This window comes from Miscanthus floridulus, chromosome 17, assembly GCF_019320115.1.
Source record: "Miscanthus floridulus cultivar M001 chromosome 17, ASM1932011v1, whole genome shotgun sequence".
Lineage (NCBI taxonomy): Eukaryota > Viridiplantae > Streptophyta > Magnoliopsida > Poales > Poaceae > Miscanthus > Miscanthus floridulus.
The window spans coordinates 67341984-67362089 of record NC_089596.1 but is presented as its reverse complement, the minus strand read 5'-3'; the positions used below and the strand labels follow the sequence as shown (position 1 = coordinate 67362089).

General features: G+C 48.7%; 2 protein-coding genes and 1 long non-coding RNA gene across 3 annotated transcripts; all 3 read right to left on the bottom strand.

Moving 5' to 3' along the window:
• On the bottom strand, window positions 1-1122 carry LOC136519102 (uncharacterized). Its single transcript, XR_010774690.1, has 3 exons — window positions 950-1122; window positions 634-751; window positions 1-443 (listed from the first exon to the last, which is right to left on the bottom strand). It is a non-coding gene; the product is annotated as an uncharacterized lncRNA (long non-coding RNA).
• Window positions 1123-4211: 3089 nt separating this feature from the next.
• LOC136517482 (probable methyltransferase PMT7) lies at window positions 4212-14365 on the bottom strand. Its single transcript, XM_066511049.1, is given in 8 exon segments — window positions 4212-4995; window positions 11090-11228; window positions 11310-11556; window positions 11829-12212; window positions 12465-12579; window positions 12581-12761; window positions 13157-13574; window positions 14153-14365. Coding segments are annotated over 8 exon segments (1818 nt in total). The 5' UTR covers window positions 14328-14365; the 3' UTR covers window positions 4212-4836.
• Window positions 14366-15070: 705 nt separating this feature from the next.
• Window positions 15071-19586, bottom strand: LOC136517818 (conserved oligomeric Golgi complex subunit 5-like). Its single transcript, XM_066511466.1, has 3 exons — window positions 18410-19586; window positions 17357-17830; window positions 15071-16120 (listed from the first exon to the last, which is right to left on the bottom strand). The coding sequence occupies exons 1-3, from the start codon at window positions 19478-19480 to the stop codon at window positions 15206-15208; spliced, it is 2460 nt and encodes an 819-aa protein (XP_066367563.1). The 5' UTR covers window positions 19481-19586; the 3' UTR covers window positions 15071-15205.
• Between the last annotated feature and the right edge of the window lie 520 nt (window positions 19587-20106).

The following is a 20106-nucleotide window of genomic DNA, read 5'->3' as shown; positions in this document are numbered from 1 at the left end:
AAGTAATTCAAAACCGTTAAATTCAACAAGGGAGTTAAAACAAGCCAATGCAAATTGCACATACAAATAGAATTATAGCCGAAACACAGAACACAGGTAGCTAAAACACAGAACGCACGTACGTGATAGTACAAAATGTTCCTCCAGTAGTATGGAACAGGTGCACAGAAAACAGGAAGCACAAACCACTACTGCTTACTACCCTAGTACACGCGCACTCTAGCACAGAAACTCCTGATTATACTGCAATCCTAGAAGTATTATATATCCCTGCGGTCGACCAAATTACTTATTAAAGAAAGCTCCACGCATGAATGATGAATGGCACCGATCTCTCTGGTTTCTATGCATGGTATTACGTGTATCTCCGTTCCCGTTGTAGCTTAGGCGCTGTTCAGTCGCAGCAGAGCTCGCAGAGCCAGCAGCAGCAGAGAGCAGCGATGCTGTGGAGTCGTGGAGACGAAGAAAGAACACATCAGTGACGCACAGACAGATCAGTCTTGCTTACATGCACATCAATCAAATGCCATCTAAACTTGTGGAAAAAAAAAAGAAACACAAAGGATATATGTAAATCTGGTCTAGCTAGGTCTTAGACAAGGCTACAAGAGCGTAGCGTAGGCACGCACGTACCATCCTTCGATAAAGCTGGGCTCCCCCCGCTTGCTCGACGTTGAGCGGCGACGAGACCCCTTCTTCTTGCCGCCTGCCGCGCCACCCTGCTCGGCCGGCCCCACCGACGGGTACCCTACTGATTCACCAATGCAAAGAAGATTCGAATAAATCAGCAATTGTCTTGTTCGTTTGGCTGATAAGCCATGGCTGAAAGTACTGTTAGCTAATTTGTTGTGAGAGAAAAATATTGTTCATTAGCTGAAAAAAATATGGCTCCAAACGAACAGGGCGAATGAAGATTGGAGAAGCTAAAAATAACAGTAACTGTGACAACCTGGAGGAGGCTGAGGGTTGCTCGTCCTGGCGTTGTTCTCCATTGATGGAAGGATCGACATTGGGAACAGCTAGATAGCAAGACAATATGTGTAGGTTCGCCTTGCGGTTGTGAACAATCTATCTCAGCTGTTTATAACAGAAGAATAGATCAACCCAGCTGCAATAAGCCAATAACTGTGTGTTCAAGTGATGAGCGAAATGGCCTCCTTATATAGGCTAGGCACGCGAATGCCAAGCGATGGAGCACCTAAGTCGACGAGGTAGGAAGAAGGAATATGATGATACTGGAGGCGCCTGTACGTACGTAGTTTTTTATCAGCCATCTTCGTTCTAGGCTGACCAAGAATGGTTGGTATGCCGGCCTGCAGAGATCGCAAGCCAAACTCGATCTGTTGCCTAAGAGCAGGTATAATAACATGTTGTAAGCAGTGCTGACATGGAGGAGAGAGGAGAGGAGAAGCACGCTGCAAGCTTACAGTCGGCTTGGACACACAAGAACCGAAAAACCCTGCGAGAGAGATAAGTGGGCCACGTATTAATGCCGAAGAGCTGACTGTTATACGAGTGGGCTGAGAGGTAGGCTGTAAGAATCCTTGCAGGCAGCAGTCGGCTGTATAGCTTTGCTCTAACGGTACAGCGAGCTTCTCGGACATGCCGCGTTAGCTGATAGACAGATAGATAGATTCTGTTCGATCTGATCTAATTGGGAGCAGCTAGCATAGCAAGCTGGTGGTAATAGAGATTCTGTTCCGTTGTCTTTAGAGATTGTGCTTGCATGTGGACACGCCACGAATGGAGTGCCGGACGATGGAGCCATTGATCGGCTGCCATGCAAGCTCTTGCTTGTCGGCGTGCGTCGGCCGGCGTTCTGGTTTTCTTGCTTTGGCGGCAAAGTAGGCAGAGGTAGTGTAAAATGGATGCCCATATTGACGACCGAATACCGATGCGCGGTATACGATACGTCGGTACGTACGCGTGCACCAGAAGAACGTAACTCGATCCCTGCAGGTTAGAGTCAGCGACGTTCTCGACCAAAAACCTATCTTCTCTACTTGTCTTTCTCCCGTACGTGCTCGGTACTCCTAGAAGAATAGCCGCCTCCGATCCGGGTCGAGGAATAGATTCTCCATTTCTCCTCGCTTTGGCACTTGGTAGTTGCCGCCACGCTTTTCATTCAACAATTATGTTCCCGTCCCATTGTCGTCGGCTGTCGACAAAGTTAAACGTCTACTACGTGCCACGATCTCTGCCTCCAGGCCGGTTCCGCGGATTAAGATACGCCCGGAAAGGCTTTGGGTTCAGCAAATCAGCATTCCGGTACATTCGTATATAAAGTGTGAACATGGTTCCTGCTTATCATCTAATCTTGATATTCCAAATTACAAGCTTACCAAGAGCGGCCACACAACTACTATATATATTATTCAAGTGCGTAATAACTTTATTATTATATATAACGTGGTTTCTGCATTGAGCATTGTGAATCTACTTCTGCTGCCAGATATCAGTGCTATTTGTTCTACAAATGACTGATGGATATTTATGATTTAAGTACACGCGAAAATCAGATCCAACCTAATTAAGAGGAAATTATGTGGGTTTCAAACAAAAGAGGTTATTACACAAGTTCAAGTTGAACACAATTGGGACATGGATCGTTAGGAGATATGTATGTATATATACGATCGTGGTACGAAGATGCTAGCGCGACGTTCGGACGGATGCAACATCTGTGTGAAACATATGCAACATTCAGATAAAACACTTACAACATGCATCTGAAATGGATGAAACATTTCGAACAAACGCTTGCAACATCTATGTGAAACATATGCAATATCCAGATAAAACACTTTCAACACACGGCTAAAAACATATGAAACATTTCGAACAAACGCTTGCAACATACATGTATAGCCATTGCAACATGTGCAACATCCGGATCTACTTTTGCAACATCCATATGCAAAACTTGCAACATACCTCTAAAACATATGAAACACTTGAAACGTATGCTTGCAGCATGCGCTTCTTCCTGTTGTGGTGTCTTCGCCCAACCGCGGGAGACGATGTCTCGGCTGGCGACGGCCTTCACCTAGTGGCGTCGAGGTGGTGGTGGAGCGGTGCACGCCATGTCCGCGACATGTGAGCGTGGGGTGGGCCGCGGCGGTGGATGGCCATGGTGGCGAGGCGGAGTGGGGCGGCGCGGCAGTGGATGGCCGCGCGACGAGGGATTGTGGCGGCGAGGTAGAGTGGGCGGCGCGATGCGATGGGCGAGCGAAGTGGGGAGATATTTTTGAGAGAGATGAGGAGACGTAGAGAGCGGGCAGGGCTGTTGGGGGCAGGGGGGGTAGCGGTAGCGCGCAAGTCCGTCAAGGAGCGCCACCTATGGCCAACCAACAACCCATTAAGCTAGATTCACTTTCTACAATAAAGGTACACTCGTATGAGCTGTTGGTTGAGTTTGATATTGTTCTTGTTTCAAATTGCTACTATGGCGATGCAATGCATATTGCACACATTAAGTCACACAAAAAAACATATATGATTATATGTGGTAGATGCGCGCACTAGTTTAATTTTTTAGGTAATGAGAAAAAAATCTGTCTTTTGACATTCCCTGTTGAAAATACATCAGAACACAGCTTTTACAATATATAATCACATGTCCCAACATGAGTGTAGACAAGGCATCACTTATATACACAAGAAAATCAATGAACACAAAGGGATATTTCAGTTGTTTATGACGTCGAATCCTAGCCACCCATCCTCCCACCAATTAGAGTGAGAGCCGAACTGGAGCTTAAGGCAAACCATTTCCATGCGAAAAGATACTCCCTTAGAGCAACTCATAAATTATCCTAATCAAAATCACAGGGGAAAAACTAGTAAATATCTGTTTCACTACATTCTTTCTCCCTCTCACTTCTGCAGCATAGTATAGTGCCCCGTTATCTCAGTGGTTTGTGGATGGTAGAGCAGCCAGAAGTGAGAGAGAGAGAGAGAGAGAATAGTTTCATGGTGCGTTTATTTAAGGTTATAGACTTTGGTACTCTTTTCTATGAAGTTGGTCAAACTCAAAATAGTTAAACTTAGGATAAAAAGTTAACTTATTTTGGGATCAAGTATATGACATTCTATTTAATAGCCGAAGCACGCGAGCATGTATACGGCATTCTAGGTGAACAATCAATAATCAGCTAGTAGAAACTTTTAAGTTCTTGCAAAGAATCCAGACAACCAAGAGACTGATAAATTCAACATACAATGCAACAAACGCACCTCGGCATTCGCTGCAAACAGTACCTTCGATAAGGTTTATAGTACTACAGATGATCCCCGATTGGAACAACAGAAACTACACTATCAACATATTGTTGAGAACCTAAACCTAATCAGCCATTAGTGAATAGGATAACAAACGAATTAACAGCTACTCATGAGAGAAACTACAAAACACTGTCGGTAAGACTACACCTCACCGGCTCACCCATGCCCTTCATAGGCAAATAGTACAACTCAAAAGCAAAAATCCGCCTGCTCGCTGGTTGGTTTCTGGGCTGATAAGTCCAGCTGGTGCTGGTTTGTTGTGAGAGAAAAACACTGCTGGCTGGCTGATAAGCCCTGGCTGAAACTAACAAGCTAACAGGCTGAATGATCCAAGCTAGTTTCTGAATAAATCTCTCAATGGCACCACCGTGCCATATGCTTACTCAACAATGCACTACTCTCAACTGCAGAGATCGTGCAATGAAATATTACGTTTCACTAGAACATCCATCATGCCAAAAAGCTCTCCTTACGTTCTGTTCTCAATGATACAAAGGGCAACCAAAGGTAGGATATAAGATGGCACCTTCACAGTTCCCACCGGAGTATAACTCAAACAATAGCCCAGAATTTCTTCCTGCAAAACAGAACTTGATCTGTCCCGCCTTCCTCATTTTTCAACATGTGCGCAGTAACATCCCAAAGGAACTTCGGTGCTAGATCGATGATTCTTGAGAGAGTGTGATTCTCATCTCTAATAATGACAAAACCCTGTATGTTCACAATTTGGCAGACAATGATGACCATTCTCTCTTAACTAAATTGATGTAACGAATACTTAAGCATATTTGGTACATTGTTTTTGAAAAAGAAAAGGGACAGAAAATTATGCTACACAAGAAAGTTTCTGAATGGAGAAACAGGTATCTTCTGCTTTATACTACATTTTGTCTACTAAAGGCCAACCATTGAGGGACACGTTGACACTAATAAATTCCATGGACAAATTGTTTATTTTCACAATGAATTGGATGTATCTATGAGGTGTTTGTGGTATGGCGCCTGGCCTTGCTACGTAATGCGTATGGAGGAGAGTGGAGGGGCTGACTCTGGCGCTGGCGGCGGCGAGGCGCCGTGGCGGCACTGGAGGAAGCGAGGGGGGTAGAGAGAGATAGGGTTAGGGTGCCAGGCGCCCAAGGGTGTCAAGATGACACAATCCCAGGCTATCCCATTAATTTGTAAAGTGTGACTCTTATACAATCAGACTCAACCACCTGATGCTATAATTAAGGAAACCTCTAATTAAGGAAACTCCAAATCGAATCAAATCTAATCCAACTTCTTAGCCACTTTGCTCCTTGGTCCGGCGCTTATACGTCTTGCCGACCATAACATCTCTCCCCCCCCCCTCGGGAAACAGCTCGTCCTCGAGCTGGAAGGAGGGATGGGCTTCGCGAAACGCCGGGACCGGCTCCCAAGTTGCTTCTGACACCGGCATGCCCGCCCATTCGACGAGGACGTGCCACACGCCGCGGCGAAGTTTTGAGCGGAGGACGCGTTCCGGCCGCTGCAGCGGTCGACCGTGGCGTAGAGGAGGCAGGGCCGGCGCACTGGAGGGCGGTGTACCCCTGAATGGCTTCAGGACGCCGACATGGAAGACGTCGTGGATGCGTGCGCCCCCGGGAAGCTGAAGACGATAGGCCACCTCGCCAATGCGGCCGGTCACCTGGAACGGGCCGGCGTACTTGGGCGCCAGCTTGCCCCGGCCGCCAGGTACCAGATTCTTCGTGTGGCGGTGGAGCATCCGAAGGAGCACCCAATCGCCGACGGCGAACTCGAGCTCGCGGTGGTTGGCGTCGTAGAACCTGCAGGCGTGCTCTTGAGCTTGGAGAAGACGAGCACGCACCTCCTCAAGGAACTCCTCCCGGTTGGCGAACAGGGTGTCCACCGCCTCCGTGCGTGCCTGTCCCGGGGCGTAGGGCAGCAAGTCCGGGGGCGGCCGACCGTACACCACCAGGAACGGGGAGGTCTGGAGCGCCGTGTGGTAGGCTGAGTTGTAGGAAAACTCGGCCCATGGGAGCCAATCCAGCCAGTCACGCAGGCGATCACCTGTCAAACACCGAAGATACATGGTAATGGTCTTGTTGACAGCTTCGGACTGCCCATCTGTCTGCGGGTGGAACGCAGAACTCATGCGGAGCTTGACGCCGGCGTGACGGAAGAGGTCGCGCCACACATGACCCGTGAACACCGGATCACGGTCGCTGACGATGGACTCCGGGAAGCCATGTAGCCGAACGATGTCCTGGAAGAAGGCGCGGGCCACCGACGAGGCTGTGTACGGGTGGCCGAGTGGAATAAAATGAGCGTACTTCGAGAACCTGTCCACCACCGTGAGCAGGACGCTCTTGCCATGGACCTTGGGCAGGGCTTCTATGAAGTCGAGGGAGATGTCCGCCCACACACGCGATGGCACCGGCAGGGGCTGCAGTAACCCGGCCGGGTGTAGCGTCTCCGTCTTGTTCCGCTGGCACACCGCGCAGGACCGCACAAAGTCGCCGACGACGCGGCGGTCGTGCTCCACGAAGAACTCCGTGCGGAGGCGGAGCAGCGTCTTCTGGATGCCCTCGTGGCCTCCCGTGTGGGCGAGCTGGAGGACGTCGTCGAGGATCGGCGATGAGCTAGGCACGAAGACGCGCCCCTTGTGCAGCAGCAGCCCCTCGCGGACACACCAGGAGTCACCGTGGTCTCCGGCGGCCACGGCGTCGCGACGAACGCGCAGTGCGGGGTCGGTGTCCACCTCCCGTCGCAAATCGTCGAAGAGCCGGAAAGTAGGCACCGAGACGGCCGAGAAACAGGCCGCGTGCGCCCTGGAAAGGACGGACAGCAGCGGCGCCTCGCCGTCACGCCTGGAGAGAGCGTCAGCGACGACGTTGGAGCGGCCGGGACGAAACTCCACCCTGAAATCATACCCAAACAACTTGCTAATCCAGTGATGTTGCGGAATTGTAGATAGGCGCTGGTCCAGCATGAACTTGAGAGCGTAGTGGTCCGTCCTTACGACGAACGCTCGCCCCCAAAGGTAGGGCCTCCAATGGCGCACCGCCTGAACAAGCCCGATCAACTCGCGCTCATACGCCGCCACTTTGAGGTGGCGTGCGGCGAACAGCCGGCTGAAGAAGGCTATGGGCGCGCCATCTTGATGCAGCACGGCTCCGAAGCCCGATCCGGAGGCGTCGCAGTCCACGACGAATGTGGCGGCGAAGTCCGGAAGGTGCAGGACTGGTGCGGCGGTGAGGGCAGCCTTGAGGATGGAGAAGGCGGTGTCAGCCGCGTCTGTCCACTGGAACGCGTCCTTGCGAAGCAGCTGCGTCAGCGGCGCGGCGATGATCCCGTAGTCCTTGATGAACCGCCGGTAATACACGGCCAGCCCGAGGAAGCCACGTAGGCCGCGCGTGGCGCGAGGGCGCGGCCAGGACTGCACAGCTGCCACCTTGGCCGTGTCCATAGCCACCCCCTCCCCAGTGATGACATGGCCGAGGTAGTGAACCGCCGAGGTGGCGAACGCGCACTTCGACCGTTTGAGGTGGAGCCGGTGCGCGCGGAGGACGTCGAGGACCGCGCGCAGGTGTCGGAGATGCTCCGTCCAGGAGGAGCTGTAGATCAGGATGTCGTCGAAGAAAACGAGGACGCAGCGGCGGAGAAACGGCTTGAGGACGTAGTTCATCAGCGCTTGGAACGTCGACGGTGCGTTGGACAAGCTGAAAGGCATCACCAGGAACTCAAAGTGTCCGTGGTGTGTCCGGAACGCCGTCTTGTGGACATCTGCAGCAGCAACCCGCACCTGATGATAGCCGGAGCGCAAATCAAGCTTAGTAAAGAACTTGGCGCCGTGTAGTTCATCGAGTAGCTCCTCGGCGACCGGGATTGGAAACCTGTCTTTCACCGTGACCGCATTGAGGGCCCGGTAATCGACACAGAAGCGCCACGATCCGTCCTGCTTCTTCACCAACAGCACGGGCGCGGAGAAGGGTGAGGTGCTGGCCTGGATGATCCCTTGCCGGAGCATCGCCTCGCATTGCAGCTCAAGCTCGTCTTTTTGGAGTTGGGGGTAGCGGTACGGCCGGACCGCCACTGGCTCGGTGTTGGGCTTCAGATGGATGTGGTGGTCGCACGCCCGGGCCGGTGGAAGCCCCTCGGGTTCGGCGAACACGTCCTGGTAGGCGTCCAGCAGCAGGTCGAGGAGGGCGCACTCGGAGCCCTTGTCGATGCAGAGGTCTGTGGTGAACAGGGCTGTCGGGGACGCCGCGGCCGGCGCGCCGACGCCGGTCCACACCACCCGGTAACCACGGAAGGAGAGCGCCATGCGCAGTGTGGCGAAGTCCCAGAGGATGGGCCCCAAGGACCTCAACCACGTGAGGCCGAGGACCATGTCGTATGGCGCCAAGGGGATGGAGAAACGGTCCACCGTGAACCGCTCGGTGCCGATCCGCAGCTGAACGCCGCGCGCGAGTCCCTGGCAGTCGACGCGGTCACCATTCGCGACGATGACGTGGGCGCCCACGCTGTCGGAGAACTGAAGGCCGGCGCTGCGTGCTGCCTCAGGGTTGATGAAGTTGTGTGTCGACCCCGAGTCCAAGAGTGTCGTGAGCTCGTGTGCGCCAATCTTGACGCGCAGCTGCATGGTGTCGCGCGCCCGAATGCCCGTCGCCGCGGACAGAGAGATCATCGGCTTTTCCGGGTCGAATTGGGCCTCTTCAGCCGGGTGCGGTGCGTCGTCTAGGTCCTCCGGCTCCTCCACGATGTAATCGGGAGCCTCCAGGTAGAACAAACGGGCACATTTGTGCCCGCGAGCGAACGGCTCGTCGCAATTGTAGCAGAGGCCGAGCTTTCGGCGTTCCGCCATCTCCTCGGGTGTGAGCCGCTTGAATGCCTTGGTGGAGTCCGTCGTGGTTCCCGTCGCGGAAGCTGGCATGGTCGACGGAGCGCCCCCCGGGCGGCATGCGGCCCGCTGGGGAGCTGGAAGGGCCGGACGCTGTGGCGCGTTGCGACGTTCGAAGGCTCGAGCCAAATACATGGCGTGCTGAAGGTTCTGGGGCTAGTGCAGCTCAACATCCACCCGAATGTAGTCAGGAAGGCCACCTGTGAAGAGCTTGGCGCGCTGCAGCGTGGTGAGGTCCCCCGCGTGCGCTGCCCTGGCCTGGAACGCCTCCATGTATGCGTCCACGTTGGCGCCGAACGGCAGCCTGGCCAGGTCGGCCAGGTGGTTGGTGTTGAGGGCAGGGCTGAAGCGCTGCAGGCAGTATCGACGGAAATCCGGCCACGATGGGCGGCCGATGTCGGTCTCCAGTATAAGGTACCACTGCTGGGCGACTCCCTTCAGGTGATATGAGGCCATCCACACCTTGTCGACCTCCCAAGTGAGCTGTCCGCGGAAGAACTGCTCGCATTTGTTGAGCCACCCCAGGGGATCATCGCGGCCATCATACGTGTCGAAGGTGATCTTGTGGTACTTCGGCACAACGGCAGACTCCCATTCCGATGGCGGCGGGGGGTACAGTTGTGATGGGGCCATGTGAGCGGAGGCCGGGAGCGGCATAGGAGCCATGGCCCCGAACCCTGGAATTGGCGACGGGGAGTGCGGAAACCTGATCTGAGTGATCGGCACCCCCCGGGCGGTGGCGTTGGCGCCTGCTGGTAACCCGGCGGGGCCGCGGCCGGATGCTGGGGATGCGGCGGCGCCGGAAGGGACAGCGGCATGGACGGTGCCCCCGGTGCCGAGGCGGAGGAGTCCTCAGTGGCGGCCGCGATCTCCGTGATCATCGGTGAGGAGGATGCGGGCAGGCGAGGGACGCCCCCAAACCCTGGCAAGCCGAAGTGAGGGAACGCCGGCCTGCCGTCGAGGGCCGAAAGGCGCGCTCCCTGATCCGCCAGGTGGTTGTTCATGGCGGTCATCTGAAGTTGCATGCTGGCCAACATCTCAGCGATCGAGGCCAGGGTGGGCGGCGGTGCGGGCGGCGTCGTGTTCACCAGGGGCAGCGACACGCCCGACGTGGGGCTGGTGGTGGATGCGGGTGGGATCGACGATGATGGAGCAGTGGTGGAAGCGGCGGAATCCATGGGCAGCGATGGAGCTGATACCAGGTTGGTATGGCACCTGGCCTTGCTACGTAATGCGTATGGAGGAGAGTGGAGGGGCTGACTCTGGCGCTGGCGGCGGCGAGGCGCCGTGGCGGCGCTGGAGGAAGCGAGGGGGTAGAGAGAGATAGGGTTAGGGTGCCAGGCGCCCAAGGGTGTCAAGATGACACAATCCCAGGCTATCCCATTAATTTGTAAAGTGTGACTCTTATACAATCAGACTCAACCACCTGATGCTATAATTAAGGAAACCTCTAATTAAGGAAACTCCAAATCGAATCAAATCTAATCCAACTTCTTAGCCACTTTGCTCCTTGGTCCGGCGCTTATACGTCTTGCCGACCATAACAGTTTGTCATATTGTTTAATGGTTGCCATGTTCACTCATACAGAAACTAGTTTGTAATGGAAAAGACATACTGCTTTGGCTCTTTGAAGATATAGGTATATAGCTAGTTTATATATGTAATACATTTTTATTTCACAGAGGATACATGTAACTATGAAAGGACCGTACACCAAAGTATTTGATGACTAAAACATGGCCTGGCTTAGGATCCTGTTGTGTATGAACATGATACCAACTTTGCTATTGCAAAATTAAAAGCCCTTTGTTATTGCAAATATAAGCAGAAATACATTCTTGAAAACATGGACATCAGTGAATAAGATATGCACTTTACTATCTATAATAATTGTCCATAATCGACTAAAAGGCAATATCTACCTGGGGTCGAATGATGCGATCCATTTCTAACATGATATCCTCCAACAAACAATCTTCCTTGCAACTTTCGTAATGAGAAAAGAGGTGGAAAGCATGCAACAAGTCATAGGATCTAGGATATGTTGAGAATGGCTCACACCTGCAACATAAATATAGAATGATTTCAGTTTCATCATAAACAAGTGAAAATTTATTCATTGATTTTGGAAGAAATACCAACCAGTCATGGTAAGAACCAAGTAACCCACGGTCGTAGATAACTGGCAATGTGTTTGTCATGGTATGGGGTACTATATTCATAATCCAGACAGGGCCACTGCTTAGTGCTGCAGCAAATCCGCCATAATTAGCATTCATGTCCATGACATTTCGAATGCTAGTCTTTTCAACACCAAGAAATGACCAATACTTATGAGCCTGGTTCTTCCAGAACTGGTTATTCTTCTCAAACCTCTCTGGTGCGACTCCTAAAAAATAAGTTCCAGAAAACCGGTTATATTCACAAACAGGCAATGCAAATTTAAGCCAAGGGATCAAACTAAATTTACATCAAAGGTTTCAATCACTTCAGGTAAACAAGTTTAAAAATCTTAAACACCTAAGACATTCTTTTGATTGAATTTGGAGGACATCATTCTTATTTCTTACACTCTTTATAGTATAGAATGGAACTTGACTCAAATTTGTAGCATCAAAACAGGTCTTTTTTTTTCTTAGGAAATGGAAAAATGGAGCTGACCTATCATCTCCAAACTCTTGAAATAAAATGATAGGCGATCAGATCTGGAAGGCAATTTCTGAATATTGGATTTGTCCTTGTTGAGCTTCACACAATTCATTAACGGAATTTTCCATGATGGTGAAACGTTGTCATTGGATTCACAAATATTCAGTAGCTTCATATCAGCCTTTTTCTGCCGGCAGGATTCATCTTCAGGTTTAACCCAAATAGCTGTTTGAACATGCTTAGCAATAAGCTTCCAACACATTGTTGTTGTAATATTAACTAGCTTCTCCCAAATAACAGGAAAGTCTTTATCTTTTCTATAAGCCGGTGGAGCAGAGTATACAAAATATCCATTAGGTTGCAAAAGACGGTCTACCTCTTTGAGCAATATTCCATCTGGAAAACAAATCATGGGCGATCAATCAAATTTTGGATGATGTATCTAGAAAGTAGAATTTGTAAAGAAAAGATTATCAGAAGAAGTAACTTTCTAAGGAAACTATTGACCATCAAAGAGTACAGATACTTAAGTTGAGAACAATTGAGTTTTAAACTTTTAATGAAGAGTATTTTTGGGTCAGTAGCTTAGGGAAAATTGAAAGTATTTTTGGGTCAGTAGCTTAGGACAAACTGAAATGTGAACCTTACCATTTTCATGCCAATCAACACGACACCTTGAACAGTGAACCATTTCAAATGAACTTTCAGGATAAGGTAATTGTTTTGTGGCCAACACAGAGATCATTGCATCAATCCCACTTCCCACGTTCTAAAGCAAACTGGATTTGATTCTCATGCCCATCTTTTGGAGCAAATGACATGGTTTGAATGTCTAGGGGAAGAAGATAGGCAGAAAAGCTAGCAACACCACATCCAACATCCAAAACTTGAACTACTCCGGCAGAATGGAGATCACCAGTACTATTTGTTGTCATATTTCCTAGCCTGCATTGATCAATTACAAAAACTACATCAACAGAAAATCCTTTCACAAAATAAAAAGGAGGCGGTAGAACGAACCATATATAACTAATTGTTGCTCCAAATTATGTCCCTTTACTGCACATACTCTTCATTCCTAATTACTCAAGGGAATCCTCCCAATAGGTCGTTCGCTCAAGAATATACAATGCTAGATCAAAATTAATAACATTCTCAACATTTTCTACAAGCCTAAAAGGCAACACATCTGAAAAATCATCTAGATGAGGTAACAAGCATTGGATTGCAAATTATATGCATTAATGACCATGGGAGATAATAATACTATTATACAATATCAAGCTTAAACGTTAGTACGTTACAATTTGGGATGTGAGTTAGGCAACAATTCTAGTTACCTCTCTATGTACTCTGATGCACCATGTTTGAAGTGAGTGCCACCTCCAGGAAACCACCAAAGCTTGCCCTTCTCATGCACCCAGTTCTGTCCTCCTTTGACCTCAGCAAGATGTGAATGGTTGACATTACTACGCCAGACGTAGTCTCGGCTTATTGGCCATCTTATCGGTATCTTGTAGTCATTTGGAGGGGGCACCAAACAGAACAATCGTTTCTCTCGTGGAGGACAAATACTTTCAAGATCCTCATGCCTAGATCTATCCAGGTTCTTCATGCTTCTTATATAGGCTGCATCATGGCAGGGGACATACTCATTGTATTCCAAAGGACACACATCAACTCCATGATCTGGAACTGCAACTGGTTTCGCCCGGTACTTACGAAAAACTCTGTTTGTAAACAACGGAACATCTGCAACTGAAAAGCAAACAGATTTCACCATATTGGCATGGAACATAATGAAAAATACCATTCATCTGGATATGGTAAGCTAGGAGGATGGGACAAGTCGACAGATGAGCACTCTAGTATCAAAATAAGTTGCTCAGCTGCAAAGAGTAACAATATAAAACAAATTTCAGGCATAGCACCTACTGAAATGGGTCAAGGCCTAGTATTGGGCAAATTATAAATTAATTTAACATACTGGTCCGTACTCTATTAACCTGATTCTTTGTTGCTGGCAGAAAGCAAGTCCCAAATCTCAATCAAACTATTCCCGCAAACTACCGTCTACTCAAACAAGGTATAGAGACTAGAGAGCAATCCCCTAGAACCAATAGCCTAACAAGCGCCCCTCCCTTTTACTAACAATGCAGGAGCGTCAACACGAAAGCTGCAACCATAAACGTAGAATCCGCCACACAAATTTCAACCACAGCAAGGGACCATAAGCCGCTTCTTCTAAGAAGCCCCGACGAAGTGGACTGGGAAAACGCCATCCGACGGCGGATCGCGACAGTGGCAAACGCTCGGGGAGAGATGACGATAGGCACCTTTGGCCCTGAAGGAATCGGGCGATCGGGGGCGCGAGTGGGGCAGTACGAGCGCCGGGGACGCGGGGGAGCCGAAGAGGGTGCCGGAGTAGAAGGAAGCGGCAACGAGGGCGACGCCCAGGAGCAGGAGCTGCACGGACCGCGGCTCCACAGCCGGCGACCACCACCGCCCCATCTCACTGCTGCTTCTGTCAGTCTCGCTCTTCAACTCTCCCGGCACATCTTGCTTCAGATTGACGGTACGGATGCCTCTGACTTTTTATAATGTTTTTACTTTATTTAAAATATAATACTTTTTTAAGACTTATGCAATTAGCACGAGGTACTTTTATGTAATGACATTTGTAAAAGAAAAATCCAAGTTTAACTTGGATTTCAAAATTCCACAGCGAGTGCAGCATACCCTCAGACACTTCATATCTAGAGAAGCTGTAGCTCGAAATTTAAGTTTAGAGGGGAAAAAAAAAAGGTGAACTTATATACAACTTTTAAACCTTGAGCACTTAAGTTCAAAATTTAACTTGGCGACCCCATAATTTGTTTGCTTGCACATTGCAACTTTAACAATACTGCAAGAAGTGATTATCCGCAAGTTTTGAACCAATGAGTGTTCATCAAATAATATTTTTTTGGCTAAATAGATTTCGGCGTGCTTTGGTTCACACGACACTTACAGATTTCAACTCGAGTGGGATTCGCTGATCACATCTCGTATAAGTCCTTTCCCAACAAGGAACTATGTCTCGCAAAAAATACGAACTTGGATGAACTTGGCCACAGAAGTTCCTTTTGCCTTTTTAACCTCTATATATTTACCATCCACTTCCACGATTCTGATGTATAAAACGGCATCCTTTTCAGATATTTCACAAATCAGAGTTCCAAAGATACAGAAACTAGCAGAACCACAAGACACACTGTACGCTAACCGTTATTTTCAGAAACAAATACAATTCCTATTTCATGTGTATAGACTATGCGGAAGCTCATCCGACCCCTCCAAAAATCAATGCCTACAAGATGATACAAATGCAAGATTGAACCGGAGACATGTTAGGTGGTGGCCTGAGACAATGCAGATCCAATCTGAAGCATAAGAGGATACACCGGACTGAATTCCATGTCTCCTCGAGACCTGACCCTCGTCTCGTAGTCGTCCAGGGTTGCTTTCACCCCCTTCCAGATCTGGTCCTCACCTTGTGAATCAAGCCATAGAGAGTACTGCAAAGGTGTGAGCTTGTTGCGCTGTAATGGCGACTGCAGCTCATCAGGCCCTCGAGAATACAGGTGGTGGAGGATCACGCTTGGCGGCAAGTCCTGAAGGAGCGGAGACTTCTCAAGCTGAGACGTTTCCAGGAACAGGACAGGACGGAATGCCCGTAGTGCCCGGTATGGTGCCCCCAGCTGCTCCACTGGAAACAGGTTCTGACCAACAGCAAGCTCCAGCTCAGCCATGTCCCGTGCCATCCTCAACTTCCCTGCTTCTGAGAGTGGCCTGACAAGAGAAGCATGCCTTATAAAAAATATGAGGACCCTCGAGGCCATCCTTCTAACCATGATAGTACATATGGTCTCTGAACGAGAGGATGATGAAGGCAACAGCTTCGATAAGAACTCGCTGCGGAAGTGGACAGCACATTTCTGGAGCTCTTCCATGTAAGCTGATGCATTGTTATCCATTGCTGCATCCATTCCATGACCTGAAAAGTCCTGCTCATGCATTTTCAGGATGCATGACTCGAGACGATCAAGCATCGCTTGGAACAGGGAAGTCACTGAATCACAAGCAACACCATAAACAACACCAAGGGAGGGTGAAAGGACCTCAGAAGCAACATTTGGGAGTGTTGACAAGACGCTAGAAATGCGCATGTGAACCTCCTGAAGGTGAAGACACAAAGCAAAATTTTTGAGTTGGGCTGCAGTTGCTGTGCTGGTAACTTGTCGAGCTTCAGGGCCAGTAGAGATCTAGATTTACGGAAAACATATGTTAGAAACTGAACATGGAAACTAGAGCAGTGTCTAGCAACCAATATATGTTAGATGGACCTTGACACATTGTACAAGCATGCAAGAAAGAATGGAGCAAAGGTAAAAGTTATTATCTATGCATGTGAAGTGGCTAGCTAGACAATTGAACAGTCAATAAGAAATTGGCAAAAAAACAAAAGAATGCATACAATCCATGTAAACTGTAATGATATGCTGCAATGATACAGGTCTTTTACTTTACTGAAGGGTAAGACAATAGAGATGTGTACAGCGGAGTGCCATAACAATTGAACTGTATTTTGCCATGACTTGTACAAGCTAGATAACCATGGTTTCTTTACTTCTGTAACCAATAGGTGACTAATCAGAATATAACAAGCTTACGTACACCATATTGACTAACAGGTTTCACTCAGTGAAGTCCAAAAATCACTGAACTGAGCCAAATTTGCAGTGTATTTTTGGCATTAGAGAGTAAGCATGATTCATGAAACTAGTGTTATTGTGCTAGCAAAGGTTTTCAGAAGAACACAAAGGAAACAAGTGACTCAACATAATTAAAAGCACATAATTAGACAGATTTTAATGTGACAGATTATGTTTGGTTGCCAACTAATGTTGCCACACATTCTTGACCTGTTGAGAACTCATGGGCATTTGCTTGTTCTTGTATAGCTAACCTTAGTCTTGCCACACTTTTGGCAACAAAATTAGACACCTAAAGTTAGGCAAAATTAGGCAAGAAATCAGAATCTATGACATGAGGGGCAGGTGGCTAAGAAGTTAGGCGGACTGTGTTGTAGAAGGAACCAAGCATTGCCTACTAAAACTGTGGCGGCCTAAGGTTAGGTGTGGAATTTAGGTTCCAACCAAACAGATCCTTGGTGACTCAATTACTCAAAGACTTATGAAGAATTGTCCCACTTAAGATATCGAGCTAACAGATGCAACTAGAATCACCAAAAAAACATTGGTCGGGCTTCAACTAATATTTGGTTACAATCAGTGAAGCTGGTCTGCCAAGAAGAGAAAAGCAGTAGTGGAATATGGTATACACAAGTTTCAAGTCATAATGTTACATCAGAACTTACTAGTTAAACCTACCACAAGGACTACATTTACTCGTAGCCAATGAAGAAAGCATACAAAAAATCCACAGAAAAAACGTATACAAATAACTTGACTAGATCATTAAAGGTAGCAAGTGGATACCTGATATTCAGCTCTCTGTGCTAAAAGAAGCAAGGTCTTTCCAATTTCACGTAGAACAAGAACAAGCAAATGCCCATGAGTTCTCACTACTTCGATTTCCTCTTGTATGCGAGAAACTAATCTTGAGATCTGATCCTTTGAAGGTATAGTTCCACGGTTTGACATTGGAAATATGCTGTTGACATAATCAGATAATCGACTATGACACAGAGCCAAAAAGGCTGTCTGGAATATCTCAATGGCTGAAATCATATGATCTTTTCCTTCAGGAGTGAGAGCTGGAAGGGTGCCCTTTACATCAGTATCTCTTGAAATCCTCTCAAGAAGGTTTTCGACCATCGAAAACAGTCTTGGATACCCAAGAGTAAATATTTCCTTCACAAAGCTTGAAGCCGTAAAGGTAGACTTCATTTGACCTGCAAAGGCCTTGACAATTGCATCCCAAACTCTCTCTGTTATGAGAGGCTCACCCTCCTGCAGAAGATTTATTTTATTTTTGTTAAAATAACAGAAGCTTTTAGGGATGCCAGGCATGATTATATACAGGAGCAAGAAATAAAATGGCAATAGTCTTATTGTCTGCAATTCTGTATGTAAAAGATCGTACTTCATTGAAATTACAATTAAGGATGCCTGAAAAGACTGTTGGTATTCACTAGGTATAGGTACCAAGTGCACATTTCATTCTACACTGATCCAAGGGATCCACTAGCTTAGTTCTAGTATCAACTACTGGACAATAGTAACATCAGTGGGGGGAAAAGCTATGAACAATTGAAGCTGTACCCTTCAAATTTCAAGTTCATTTTAACCAAACATATAACCTCAAATATGCGATGTGTTTACTAGAGAAGATCTACTGGTGTTCTGGTACATCAACATGCTCATTCTGTACTGCCTTCCATCGCCGTTGCGTGTTAACAATTCACAAACTAACATCATATGATTAACGACTTTGTGTTATACTCACAGTTGCACCACTTTGTTAAGTTCCAATTTGCAACTTCAATTCGTTTTCATCTGATCTAGTAAGTTCATGCATCAAACATTTACCTGCCAAACCTCCTCAAGGAAAAGCATTTGGGTGAATGGGACACGCTTCTTAGTGAGCACAGTCTGCAGCTGCCAAGCAGCGGTCACTGCCCGGTGGAGCTCCTCCATGCACTGCCTCATCCTATCCCATAGTGCCTCCGCAGCCTTCTTACTCCCACCAATCTGCGGCGTACCACTCCTCTGCACCCCTCCAGGGCCACCTCCAACTCCAGCAGTCATTGATATCGCCTTCATGTCCAGTGCAACAGCGACACTCTTTGCACCTGCTGCCTTGTGCTTCCCCACAAGCCCCTCCACTGCTGTCTTCAACTCCCCAAGATTGTAGTACACCTGAAGCCCGCACCAGACGTCGTTCTGGTTGGACTCGGCGACACCGCGATCGATCACAGCGCTGGCCTCCGAGCGCAGCTTGGACGCAGTGGCATCCACCTTGCGCATCTCCTCGTCAACGGCATTGATCCCGGAGAGGTTCTTCTCCTCATAGAGGAGGCGGATCTCGCGGTAGAGCTCTGCCTGGCGCGCGAGGTCCGGCGCAGGGGAGGAGGCGAGGAGTCGGGAGGAGAGGCGCACTAAGCGGTGGGAGTGGAGGAGGAGGTCGGCTGTGGCAAGGAGGCTGGAAAGGGAAGCCGAGGAGTGAGCGAGATGGGAGCGCGGGGCCGAGAGGTGGGAGGAGAGAAGGGAGAGGTGGGAGGAGAGGAGGTTGAGGTGGGATGGGAGAGCGGAAAGCGACGCAGAGGCGGAGCGGAGAGAGAGGAGGTGGGAGAGGAGGAGCGGGTGGCGGCGCAGCACCTCAACGCGGAGATGGCGCCGGAGAAGGCGGATGGCATCCTGCAGCTGCTCGGCGCGGGAGGCAGCGAGTCCTGAGGAAAGCGCGGCGGAGGAGAAGTCAGAGGGGGAGAAGGACGGAGACAGGAAGGCGGAGAGGACGGGGTCGGAGGCGAAGGCGTCCAGCGGGGAGGCGGGATCGTCGGAGGAGGGGGAGGGCGGCGAGGCGAAGAAGGCGGCTGTGAGGAGGTCCTTGGACGTCGGCGAGAGGAGGAGACGGGGAGTGGTGGGGGGCGGCGCTGCCATGGCGGCGGCGGCCGTCGGAGATATGGGGGTGGATCTGGAAGTGGAGGGAAGAGGGAGATCTAGCGGAGAGTGGGGACTGGGCACGCAGTTGGCCTCGCGGTCGTTGCTCTGGTTTGGTTTTGTGCTTGGGGACGACCAACTGGTTTAGGTGAGGATTAATTTCGAAAACTTTGTGGAGTGTTGTTAATTTCGAAAACTGGTTAACATTTCGAAAACATAACACAACACAAATTATACTGTTATAACAATAATAATATATAGGGCATGCCCTCATTTTGAATGGAAATTCTAATTTTGCCTTCGTGTTTAAAACTTTGTGATTATCCCTGTCCTTTCGAATTGAACGAATAGTTTGCCCTTATTCTATGGAGTCTTGTTAACATTGTTAACTTTTGGACAAAAAGATAGTTTGCTCATGTGATTATACCCCTATTAGAGATCTTTGTGATATTACTTCTTTTTCAAGATCAAAGTTTTTGATATATTTGGTATGCATTCATTTTTATTATTATATATCTGTGGAAAATTTGTCAAATTTTGCAAATTTTTGACAACATTTATGTCAAATCCATACGGATACAATTTATTGTCACACAATTTGCATGTAATTATGAAACCATAATGGA

Coding starts and splice junctions, on each gene's coding strand:
- LOC136517818 (XM_066511466.1), bottom strand. CDS start 19,480: ATGGCAGCGCCGCCCCCCACCACTCCCCGTCTCCTCCTCTCGCCGACG. Junction 17,831..18,409: donor TCCTTGAGGAGGTTTGGCAG/GTAAATGTTTGA, acceptor AATCTTCTGCAG/GAGGGTGAGCCTCTCATAAC. Junction 16,121..17,356: donor CACAGAGAGCTGAATATCAG/GTATCCACTTGC, acceptor CCGTAAATCTAG/ATCTCTACTGGCCCTGAAGC.